Source organism: Pollachius pollachius (genome assembly GCF_949987615.1).
Source record: "Pollachius pollachius genome assembly, chromosome: 14".
Classification (NCBI taxonomy): domain Eukaryota; kingdom Metazoa; phylum Chordata; class Actinopteri; order Gadiformes; family Gadidae; genus Pollachius; species Pollachius pollachius.
In genome coordinates this window covers 5,406,194-5,418,273 of record NC_136947.1, presented here as the reverse complement: position 1 = coordinate 5,418,273, position 12,080 = coordinate 5,406,194, and the positions used below count along the sequence as shown (strand labels likewise).

General features: G+C 45.7%; 1 protein-coding gene across 1 annotated transcript in view; it reads left to right on the top strand.

The window, feature by feature from the left end:
* Positions 1-3,823: 3,823 nt before the first annotated feature.
* The window catches only part of LOC307085833 (pituitary adenylate cyclase-activating polypeptide type I receptor-like), a 25,735-nt gene continuing 17,478 nt past the window's right edge, over positions 3,824-12,080 (top strand). The window contains exons 1-3 of the mRNA XM_079750713.1: positions 3,824-3,968; positions 6,880-7,143; positions 10,797-10,893. Of these exons, the coding sequence (XP_079606839.1) occupies positions 7,102-7,143; positions 10,797-10,893 (139 nt within the window). The 5' untranslated portion in view covers positions 3,824-3,968; positions 6,880-7,101. The remainder of the gene's footprint in view (positions 3,969-6,879; positions 7,144-10,796; positions 10,894-12,080) is intronic.

Below are 12,080 nucleotides of genomic sequence, written 5' to 3'. Positions count from 1 at the left end.
AAATTGAATATCCCGAAAAACATCCCACTAATATAAAATGTGCTTCTCGTCACTTCATCTGCTCAATCCGATCCTGAACTGAGTTAAAAAAAATCCTATTTTGTTTTTGATCACAGCCTTTACTTTACTCATAGAGAGGAGACAACTGTTTTATTCAATGATCACTGTCATTTCCCCCATTCAGAGAGGTACAGTGAACATGGAGACGGCAAGGGGGAGGGGGGTCTTGTCTGGTCTCCTGCTGAGTCATGGTAGAGATCCAGGTCTATGGGTGGGCTCGACACCCCTTCCCTCGCTGATCCCGTCCCGCAATGCATTGGAGGCGGGTTGCCATGGCGACGCCGCCAATTTTATGGTTGTACGGTAACAGGCAAAATATGGGAAAAACAGACACCGTGTTTAATACGGATGGATGAGGTGCAGGCGGGGGACAAGGAGGGAGGAATTTAAAGGGAGAATGAGTGAGAGAGAGGGATGGGGGGCGAGAGAGAGAGAGAGAGCGAGAGATGGAGAGAGAGAGAGAGAGAGAGAGAGAGAGAGAGAGATATGGGGGGGAGAGAGATGGAGAGAGAGAGAGAGAGAGAGAGAGAGAGAGAGAGAGAGAGAGAGAGAGAGAGAGAGAGAGAGAGGGTGGTCCTGTGGTGAGAATCATTGAGTTGAGGAGCAGGAGATCACACATACCCTCGAGTGTGTGCCTCTGTGTCGTCTTGACAAAAAAACAAACAAAAAAACTGCAGAGCAGAACCACTAATTCCCTCTAAGTCGTCCGGTGTCCCAGGATTGTGCAGCCCTGTTCACCATCACTACACTCTCTTACAATACAATCAGGTCCCGTAGTCCTGTAATCAGTCGGTTCAATTACGGATTACTTCTGCCTGTGTGTAATATCATAACATAACAACATGCATAAGATCAAAAAAAAAAAAAGCAAACATACACACAATCCAAAGCAGAGACACACACACACACTTCCTAGGGCTGGGACACTTCCTAGGGCTGGGAGCGATATGAGATCTTTCATTCAGATTATATTAGGATAATATCGATTTCTGCAGCCAGCCCCAGTTTCTGAGCCACCAGGGTGAGTAGGCATCCTCCACGCTGCAGTCTCATCCCACAGACTCCACTAAGGGGTAGTAGTGTGTGAGGGGGGCGGGGGGAAGGGTGTGGGAGCCTTAAGGAAGCAAGGCCGCGATGAACAGAAACGCTTGTAATCAAATAACTAGCGGGTTCAGAAGGCTTGCAGAGGTGATGTAGCTGAATGGTATTCCGGTCTGCACACATGTTACAGTGGTGTTGGGTAGGTACGAGCAGAGCAGGAAATGGTCCAACGAGAAGCTATTAGGTCACCAGTAAGACACATCTAGATGATCTATCAATATATACATCGGTCCATATGTCTGTCTGTCTGTCTATCTATCTATACATCAGTCCATATGTCTGCCTTTCTGTCCATCTTTACATCTGTGAAAATGTCGCTCTGTCTGTCTATCTATACATATTTATATATATATATATATATATATATATATATATATATATATATACATACATCATGGCTAGGCTAAGCTTTGGCTAAGCTCCTTCTATCTATCTCTGTCTGTCTGTCGGTCTGTCTCATAATCTATCTGTCTCTCTGTCTCTCTGTCTGTCTGTCTCTCTATTCAGCTATTTAAATGTATGTGTATCATTTTGTCCGTCTCCCTACACATGGAGGAAGCGGAACCAGGAGCTTGTAGGATGGTGAATGGACAATGATGCATTGTGGGAGACTATCTGATAATTATCTGATAAGCAGCACTATCCACAGATGACCAGAAGAAGATGGAAGATAGAGTGCAATGATTTGTTGTGTTGATTCATGACACAAACAGAAGCCTACTTTCTGTGTCAGTGTGTGTCTGACTGCTTACATACCTCATACGTTCATTCAGAAACTGAAAAAATGGACACAACTATAGAAGCTGGTTGAAGGTTAAGCATTCGCCATGGCAACAACAGATTCCAACTTTTTTTTGCTATTAGCGTGATAGAAATAGCTGCACTACTGAAGGAGAAGGAATGTGGTGTTTTTTTGTCAATGGACGATGTTTCCTTGAGGGATGATTAAAAAACAACTATATAACAATTCAAAAAGGCAAACAATCACCAGTTATTTCTACAAGTGTGATTGTTTTTTTCCTAATATATATATTTATACATATATATATATATATATATATATCTTTGTGGAGGGACCTGTTGGGAAGTGGTGGGCTGTCTCAGCTGCAGTGTGCAAGCTATTTCCTGCTCTGTTCTCTGAGTTGATCCACACAGAGAACAGCTTTAATATGACTCATGCTCCATTGATTGATGGCCTGGCCATACCTTGGCCCCAGCTGTGTGGTGATCAATCATTGCTGCAACAACAGCCCTCACTCAAACCTCGACGACGCTGCCTGAAAAATATCCTGGTCTTTTGCATGGGATAACTTCAACCGCTAACTTTTAATCTGCATCGATAACAGAACTGTTGGACACGTTGGGCTCCCACTGAGCACAGCATGGGAGAGGAACCATCAATGATTCATGCATGCATGCCGTCAATCCATCAATTAGTTTATCAATTCATAATACAAACCAATTAATACAGACCAATCTATCTTTATATATGTCTATCTATCTCCCTTTCTATCTATCTATTTATCTATATCGATATCTATATATATATATATATATATATATATATATACTGTATATCGATCTGTCTATCTATCTATCTACCGGTCTATCTGTCTTATCTGTCTATCTATCTATATGTCTATCTGTCTGTCTGTCTGTCTGTCTGTCTGTCTTTCTGTCTGTCTGTCTGTCCATCCGTCCGTCCGTCCGTCCGTCCGTCTGTCTGTCTGTCAATCTTTTTACCTGTCTGTCTATCTATCTATCTATCTATCTATCTATCTGTCTGTCTATCTATCTATCTATCTATCTATCTGTCTGTCTGTCTGTCTGTCTGTCTGTCTGTCTGTCTGTCTGTCTGTCTGTCTACCTTTCGGTCTGTCTATCTATCTATCTATTCTATGCATCTATCTGTCTGCCTGTCTGTCTGTCTGTCTGTCTGTCTGTCTGTCTATGGATCTATCTGTTTATCTATCTATCTGTCTACCTGTCTGTCTGTTTCTTGGACTGCCCATTTGTGTATTGAATGCTTTGAAGACCGCTCTGATGGACTAATGACATCCTCCAGTCACCGCCCCCTTACCCTCCAGTGCCTGAGGAGGTCCCAGGCCCACGACCCCTGCTCCCTCTCCATGGTGCTGAACATACACTCCATGGTGCTGAACATCTCTAGATGTCAAACATATAGAAGAATTTGATGAGACACCAGTGGCGATGGGTAAGTGATGCGTGGCCTAGATCATGATTAGGAACCTGAATCTATAAACATGCGTAAAGTTTTGTGGTATAAATTAATTAATTACGCATTGCTATGCATAAGCCTTGCTTCGTATTGGAAGTAGCCTACAGCGTTGTGCATCACATCAGTGAGGTAGTCACTGGGATACAGTCAGTGCGATACAGTCAGAGAGCCAGCCGGCGAGGCATGCCACAATCGATATCTGTATGATTATTCTCGTTGCGTGCCTGTATGGCCATAGTTAAATCGTGTGCTGTCTTTACTGATTGGCAAAAACAAATCTCCTAGGAATGCATACCTCCTCCTCCTCCTCCTCCTCCTCCTCCTCCTCCTCCTCGTGGCGCAGCGGCAGCCAACACGGTGAGCGCGCGCTGCGGCAGGCAGCACGAGCACCACTACCTATCATTTCCACACGACAACTGAGACGCGCGCATCTCTTGTAGGGACAGCGGAGCACGCGCTATCCTTACCGCCAAACAATTAGCAGAAGAATAAATAAAATATCGCACGTGTTCCAGATCAAGCGCGTGGCTTTATGCCGACATTGCTTCAGAGGAGAGATTACGCAATGGTAAGTTCGCCTTTTTTGTCTTTCTACAGCAATGGTGCGCTCTTTTACTCGCATCTCAATTGCTCCTTGACAAGTGTCCTATGTTTTTTTTTCCACTGGTAGTAGTGATACGTAAGATTATTTTTCCATTTCACATTGAATGTTTTTTTGTGTTGTTTTACTTCTTTCTCGAACGGCTTGTTTGGTGAGATCTCGTATGCGCTATATGTTTATATGTCGTTTTCTAATTTTTGGAATGGCTGATGGTTTAAGGAACTAATTGATCTGGAATTAATTAATTTTTATTGCATATGCTCTGCATGGTATTAGGTTATTCGTTACTATAGGATTGTCGCCTTCTTCCCTTTTGCGCTGTGCACGCATTTTGTACGCTAGAATTAAAGAAAGCTAATAGTCAGTTGTCTAAGAAAGATATGAAACCCCCGCCATAGAGGTCAGAGTCTTTACGACATAGGACGAAATGTTAACTGTACCATGGTGAACTGCAGCATTATTGCATTCTGACAGCCACACCAGCCTCTACAGCCGAACCGCTCGCTTGCAGTTGGGTTAATTGAAATGATTGTCTCGTTGAATTGGGATCCGTCCAAACTAGTTCTGATCAATTATTTAAACCACCTCATGTTGGAGGAATTCAACGCACACATAAACCGTGCCCACTATGCGTAAAAATGTAATCGAATATATACCAGAGGAGCATCCATACGAAGCTCTCGTCGTGTGCTTGCTATATAAGGTAGATGGTGTTGTTATTCTCAAATACATATTTATGAACGCTGCTTCCAGAGAAATCCCACATGGGAGTTTTCAGGAGGATCAAGCTCTGTCTGTAATATGCAAATTAATTGATGTAATGTTTCAGGCTCTCTCTCTCTCTCTCTCTCTCTCTCTCTCTCTCTCTCTCTCTCCCTCTCTCTCTCTTTCTCTCTCTCTCTCACTGTCGCTCACACGCTCTCTCTTTATCTCGCCCTTTCTCACTCTATCTCTCTATATATCTATCTGTTCGTTAGGCTATATACTTCTCTCCCCATGCATGTGTTTTTTTGTGTGTGTGTTTGTGGAGGTATATGTAAAAGTGTGGGCCAGAGAGAGAGAGAGAGAGAGAGAGAGGGAGAGAGTGTGTGTGTGTGTGTGTGTGTTTGTGTGTTTGTGTGTGTGTGTGTGTGTGTGTGTGTGTGTGTATGCATGGATGTTTACGTGTGTGTGTCTTTGTTTATCTGTCTGACTGTGTGTTTGTGTCAAATGCATCTGCACTGCAAATGCCTGTTTCCCTTCCCCAACCTGATCTATTTGCAGTGTTTGCTCATCACATCCATCTTATAGTGTCTCCAAGACCTCTCTACTGGGATGTGTCCTGTGTTAAGATACAGGAACCCTTTATTTCCTTTAAAATTCTGATTCAGAGCCCCAGCATAAGTTAGCTGTCATGACTTATGCTGTTCAAAAACCTCCATCTGTGTTCACATGTGTGTCATTTCAGCAGCCATTTCCTGTATAAATCAGTTTTCAAGAATACCCCAAACAGATAGGATTAGTCATGAAAACTTTAACGTTGCCATGTTCATTCTTTATCTAATCCTGTATCTATCCTTTTTGTTTCTCTATCTTGCTTTCTTCTGGTTTAACTATATGTACACATTAGGCTTATGCTTTGTTTCACTTAAACATATGTGTTTACTGTGCATGTTTACACCCCAAAATATACAAAATACGTAGCATTACACAATGCCTATTGTGTATTTTTACCTTCTTGAAAGTATGTATCGATCGTGCTTGTGTGCTGTTTTTATTTCTCGAGTTTGCTACATTTGTTGTTTTGTGATTCCGCTGCAAAGGTCTTACAGATGAGTAAGATATGGGGGTGGTGGTTAGCATTTAGCTATTTCTGTTTCCCAGCTCCGTCAACTCTCTCTTTGATGCTGTTGCCTGCTCAGTGCGCAACAACATCCACGTCCATCTTATGAGTGGTTCCTTGTGGGGGTTTTCAGTTGTTGTTAAAAAGGCTTATCACAGAAATCCCTCTCTCTATTAGCTCCGTCCATTTTCTCACTGCAGTTATACAGTATGGACGTTTATGCTATCCAGGTTTTCCTTAGATGAACTCAGATGAATGCTATTATTGATGGGTTTTTATGAAACACAGGCACTATGGCTCAGTAAGCAACGCTAAGTCAGGCCCTCATCTTCCCTAATGAATTGGGATTGTGCTTAACTTGACCCCTTCCTGCTTCACGCTAACCTTATCAGGAGAATGTGTGTTCAGACTCGGTGGACAGCGGCAGACAGCGCTGTGCACCAAAGGGACTTGACGCATGCGTTCGATGTTGTGCACGACTCACTCGTTTCCTTTAGCTCCGTCGGCGCCAGACTCTTTCACAGTATGCCCCGATCCACTGAGGCCCCTGGCCGTTGAAATGTCACCTCTAAAGATCTATACCTTACCACCACAACGCGAATCAGCGTCTCTTTGGGAATGTCCGGCTGGATGAAATGTAAACACGTTGGCTGCCTAGCTGAGGCTACAAAAAAAACGGTAATCAGCCTGCTTACAGCAATTAACCGCTGTAATATCGCAGGATAATCACAACAACAAACAGGTCAACAAATGGTTCACAGAGGACAGAGCAAATACGGCGTCGACTGCCAAGTGTACTTTTGGGATGATCTTATCGGACCACGGTCTCTCAGAGTGGAGTGTGTGCTTTCATGGAGGGCTCCGTTATCCACTTTGACTCAGGCATTTGAAAACGCTGGTTAATTTGTCCTCGTAGTTTGGCTAGGGCTAGTTCCCTGCGAGGAGTGTTTTAACCGTGAAGTATAATGGAGAGCTCCCGGGGGGGTGGGGGGTAGAGTCACCCCCGTCCAGTCCCTCATATCTCTGTGTCTGTGTCTGTGTGTCTGTATATTACAGAGGCCCTCTCCATGCTAAAGTGTGCCAACGTCCAAAGGAGGGTTATCACAGCATCCCTGTGAAAAACACACACACCCACACATACACGCGCACACACACACACACACACACACACACACACACACACACACACACACACACACACACACACACACACACACACACACACACACACACACACGGCCCTACAGACTCTGCGAGAGATCAACTTCACGGGACACAATGACAGGAATCCTGCTTGCTGCTATCTTTGTGCTGCCCTTGGTAAGTAAATAACGTGTGAAAAAGGTGCAAGTAAACATTTATGTGGCTGTGGTGTGTGTGTGTTTGTGTGGTGGTGTGTGTGTGTGTGTGTGTGGCGGTGTGCTAGGCGTGTGCATGCGTGCGTGCCTGTGTGTATGCAGGATATTGCTCCTCCATCAACGCTTGCTTCTCCTCGGCTGCCATCTTTAGGACTGTTGTCAGTCTCTCATATCGTGGGGGCTGCTGGCTACAGCCGCTCTGCAACGGAGAGGCAATTTGGCACATAATGCCACATCAGCACATCAGCATACGCCCCCCCCACCCCCCAGTGTGGATCAGCAGTCGGTCTCAGGGCAACCGAGTGCCTGTTAGGGGGGAGCAGGGGCTGGTGGGTGGGTTAACCAGCGGACTGGCAGTCCATCTGCTCCCAGGAACTGTGATCACTGCCTCGAATAACAGAGAGGAGGAGGAAGAGGAGTAGGAGGAAGGTGGCCCCCAGCCCAGTGTTGGTGAACATGACAACCTTTAAAACGTTTGTGAAGTAGTCTCGTTTTGCAATTGGTTAGCCGGTATTGTGCATTATGCATGAGACGCCTTAAACACGTATCTCTGTTGTTTTACTTAGTAGCATGGTTTAAGATAACGGCGAATGTAAGAAGTACAATTGGAAGCCGTTTTTGTGTGTGCGTGCGTGCGTGTGCGTGTGTGTGTGTGTGTGTGTGTGTGTGTGTGTGTGTGTGTGTGTGTGTGTGTGTGTGTGTGCGCGTGTGCGTGTGTGGTGGCGTATGGTACGGTGTGTGTGTTTAGTGTATATTCCACGTGTCCTCACGGTCCATAGTATCGAGTTCATTATGTGCTCTATCTGCAGCAGGGATTGAGGCTGTTACGTTATCAGGTCCTGGAAAAGGAACACAAAAACAACCCCCAGACCCTGAAGCAGGGCTCTGGCACTGCGACATAAATGCTTTATCCGTGCATGCATCTGTTTTCAACCAGAAATAAACAGTAGGTTGGAAAGCGACTGTTGGACAAGGGGAAACAAACGCAATGGAAGAGGAAGGGAAGATGAAGGAACAAATTAAAATAATTGCAGTTTTTTTCTGTTGGGAAAGTACTGCAAAGTCTTTAATCACAGAGGTCCTTGCTTAGACTACGGGCTGGTGTGTGTGTGTGTGTGTGTGTGTGTGTGTGTGTGTGTGTGTGTGTGTGTGTGTGTGTGTGTGTCTGTGTGTGTGTGTGTGTGTGTGTGTGTGTGTGTGCGTGCGTGCGTGCGTGCGTGCGTGCGTGTGTGTGTGTGTAAACTTGAGTTCCGCTCAATGACCACTTGGGTTGAGTTTTGTGAGTGTGTGAGTAACCCCGGTGAGGTAAACCCACAACAATGAGAACAACAAAGTACACAGTGAGCTGGCATGTATTGTATCATATTTTTATACATTGCAAAAGCCCTGAATTCTTCCCAGCGGAGTTACATGCAAAAAAACATTTAACAAAAAGTCACAACCAAGCCAACGCAAAAACAACAACAAATATAACCCTGATATCTCGGCTACTCTCACATTCTTTATTCATTAACCGGTCCCAGGCTCCATCTTGCCTTCCGTGCCAACTACCACGCTCTAAATTTCCCTCCAATTCCTGGAAGGCCTGATCTTCCTCCGTTGCCCATGTTGGCGACAGGCTTCACAGAACCCTTTGCTGCTTAGCAACGTGGATGCTTATTAGGCGATACAAAGAGCTCTCTCTCCCTCTCACTGCAACAATGCCTGTGGTGTGGCGTTCATTACAGTAATAGGTATCAAACACTATCAACAACTTGGAACAACAAGGTCTTTGGCACATTTTCTACCCCTCCAGTAGTGACAAACACCTGCCGCTTCGCCAAGAAAAACCCACCAAACCAACATGCATATCGAGGGGGATACAGCAGGTTGTTTTTAGGAAATTAAATTGTTAAAGGTGCTGTAGGTAGGATTTAGAGCTATTGTTTGAGTGGCATTTTAAAGAAATGGCATAGCCATCCTTAAGCTATTAGTGTGTCAAATGCACTGTGAGAATAAATTGAGTTTGCTGCACCTGTCTTTCAATTCGATCATTCAGATTTCAGACAGCTCCCGCCTAATTTCCAACCAGTCCGGGCATCTCTTCAGTGATTGGTCAGGGAATCCATCTTGCCTGTCAATTACAGTTGCATGACATGAAACAATTCTCAATAGTGGATAAACCTAGGGAGAGAGGGAGGGGACGCGTTCCTCACGACATGCAGAGATTGCGTGGTGGCAAAAAGGGACGAGGGGAACGAATAGAAAGGAAGAGTCAAGAGACATGGAGATAGAGAGAAAGGAGCGACAGTAGAATGGAATCAGAAGGTAACATCTTTCCCTGGATGGCGGTAGTGAAGGCCATGGGAGATAGAGAGAAAGAGGGGGGTGGAGGGGGAGACAGGGAGGGAGATAGAGAGAGAGGGGGGGGTGGAGGGAGGGAGAGACAGAGAGGGAGATAAAGAGAGAGACGGGGATGGAGGGAGGGAAAGACAGAGAGGGAGATAGAGAGAGAGAGGGGTGGAGGGGGAGACAGGGAGACAGATAGAGAGAGAGGGGGGGTGGAGGGAGGGAGATACAGAGAGGGAGATAAAGAGAGAGAGGGGGGTGGAGGGAGGGAGACAGAAAGGGCGAGTGGAGCAGAGAGAGAGATAAATAAAGAGGAAGAGAAAAGGACAGTGAGAGATAGAAAGAGGGAGAGTAAGAGACAGAGAGAGAGAGAGAGGGGGAGAGAGAGAGAGAGAGAGAGGGAGAGAGAGAGAGAGAGAAACAGATGCGAGAGAGAAACAGATGCGAGAGAGAAACAGAGAGATGAGTCAGACAAGGGTCAGGGGAAGGGTGAGTTATATTATGCTTATCCTATCATGGTGGGGGAGTAGGGATGAACAGAGAGGAAACAGAGAGAGAGAGAGAGTGATGAAGAAGGTGAAAGCCATTGATAAGGCTACGTGGATAAATATGCCACCTGTATCGTGCAAGTGCGTGGAGTGTGTGTGTGTGCATGTCTGTGTGTGCTTGTGTGTGTCCATTTCGGCCTTTCTTTGTCGATGCTATGAGGCAGTGATAATTTCCATGTGTGTGTGTGTGTGTGTGTATGTGTGTGTTTTTTGTAAGTGCCCTTCTTTGTTTATGCTTTGTAAAGGCAGTGAGAATTTCCATGTATGAGTGTGCATATTTCTGTGTGGGAGGGGGGAGAGTGTTACATTAAAGGGGACATATTATACCACCAGGTGTGAGTGTGATTAGCCTTACAAGCCGTTTCGAAAATCTGCCCCCTATGACATCACTAGTGGGCGTGTCCACCTAGATCTGTGCTGGATAGATGAGCAACGTTTACTTCAGTCCACTGGGTAGGCTGGTGATCTATCCAGTACAGATCTAGGTGGACACGCCCACTAGTGATGTCGTATGGGGCAGATTTTCGAAACGGCTTGTTAGGCTAATCACACTCACACCTGGTGGTATAATATGTCCCCTTTTATGGTTTCTCTGACCCATCACTGCAACAGATTTAAAAGGTTTATTAATATAATGTCTATGCGTGTGTGCGTGTGTGTGTGTGCGTGTGTGTGTGTGTGCGTATGTGTGTGTGTGTGTGTGTGTGCGTGTATGTGTGTGTGAATCGGTGTGTCCCAGGTGGTCTCGTACTCAGAACACTGCATCATCAAGCGGGAACGTGAGAAGTGCATGGAGCAGATTGAGCAGCACACCCCCAACGATGACCTGGAGTTTGGTAAGTAACGCCACCGCCATCGGTACAGTATATGTATGTACATACCACATCAGTAGTGCAGTATGGGCATATATGTGCTTGTCCACTGCATGTACACTTCATGTGTGTGTGTGTGTGTGTGTGTGTGTGAGTTCATGTGTGCGTAAACACAGAGGTCAAGATGGGGGGGAAGGGGGCGGGGTCATGAGATCATGAGGTCATAAGGTCATGAGGTCATGAAGACATAAGAGGAGGTCATCAGGCCCCCATTAGGAGATGAACTGGGGTGGTGACGATTCTGTTCCCCGGAGCGTCACGAAGTGAAAGCACAGGATTGTGTTAGCGTTGTTTCACATCTGTCTCGACCTGCAGAAACAGACAACAAACGTGTTCAAAGCTCTTCAGCGTATCGCATATCAAAGTGAGGCCTTAGCCCTTCGACGGCCAAGAGCTCCCTCACCAGAGTAAGTGTCTGTGTATATCCAGTGATCTCAAGTGAGACTAAATGTCTGTGTGAGGCCTCCGACTGCGACGCCTTCGCACTTTTTTCCCTCCCCTACAACAGGAAATGAGGAAGGCGAGTGCTGGAAGTCATTATTATAGTTGGCGGTTGACTGGTTTATATGGGCAGCTAGCTATCACACCCCATGCTGGGGATGCATGAGGACAAGCACACCCCAGCTGACTGCAAGTCCCAGCCGGCTCACTGACTCACTGGCTATTCGCCTTGTTAAATACTAAAGTGTCTGTGTGTGTGTGTGTGTGTGTGTGTGTGTGTGTGTGTGTGCGTGCGTGCGTGCGTGCGTGCGTGTGTGTGTGCATGTGTGTGTGTAGTGTGTAGTGTGTAGTGTGAAGTGTGAAAACATTCATAGTTGGAGAGGTATAAAAAGTGCCCTACTTTTGAAGGAAAAGGGAAGCTCAGTTAAATAGCGAACTTTTAGACCGAAAGTCTGTACTTCCCCATATAATACATGGTGGGGATGAATGTGTGTCAGAATCCGTGTGTCAAAAATGTCAGAATCCGGCCCTCCGGAGAGTTAAATCTAGCAGTTCCCAATTGTACAGGCCAGAGAATTCCCATCGAGCGAGTGGGCGTGTTGCAGATGCTTCTATCATACCACTGGCACCACACCGGGAGCACACACTGTAGCTGCTCCGTGCTCCCTTCTTCTGGCCTGTATTTTTTGTTCTGACTTCTTTCTGCTTTC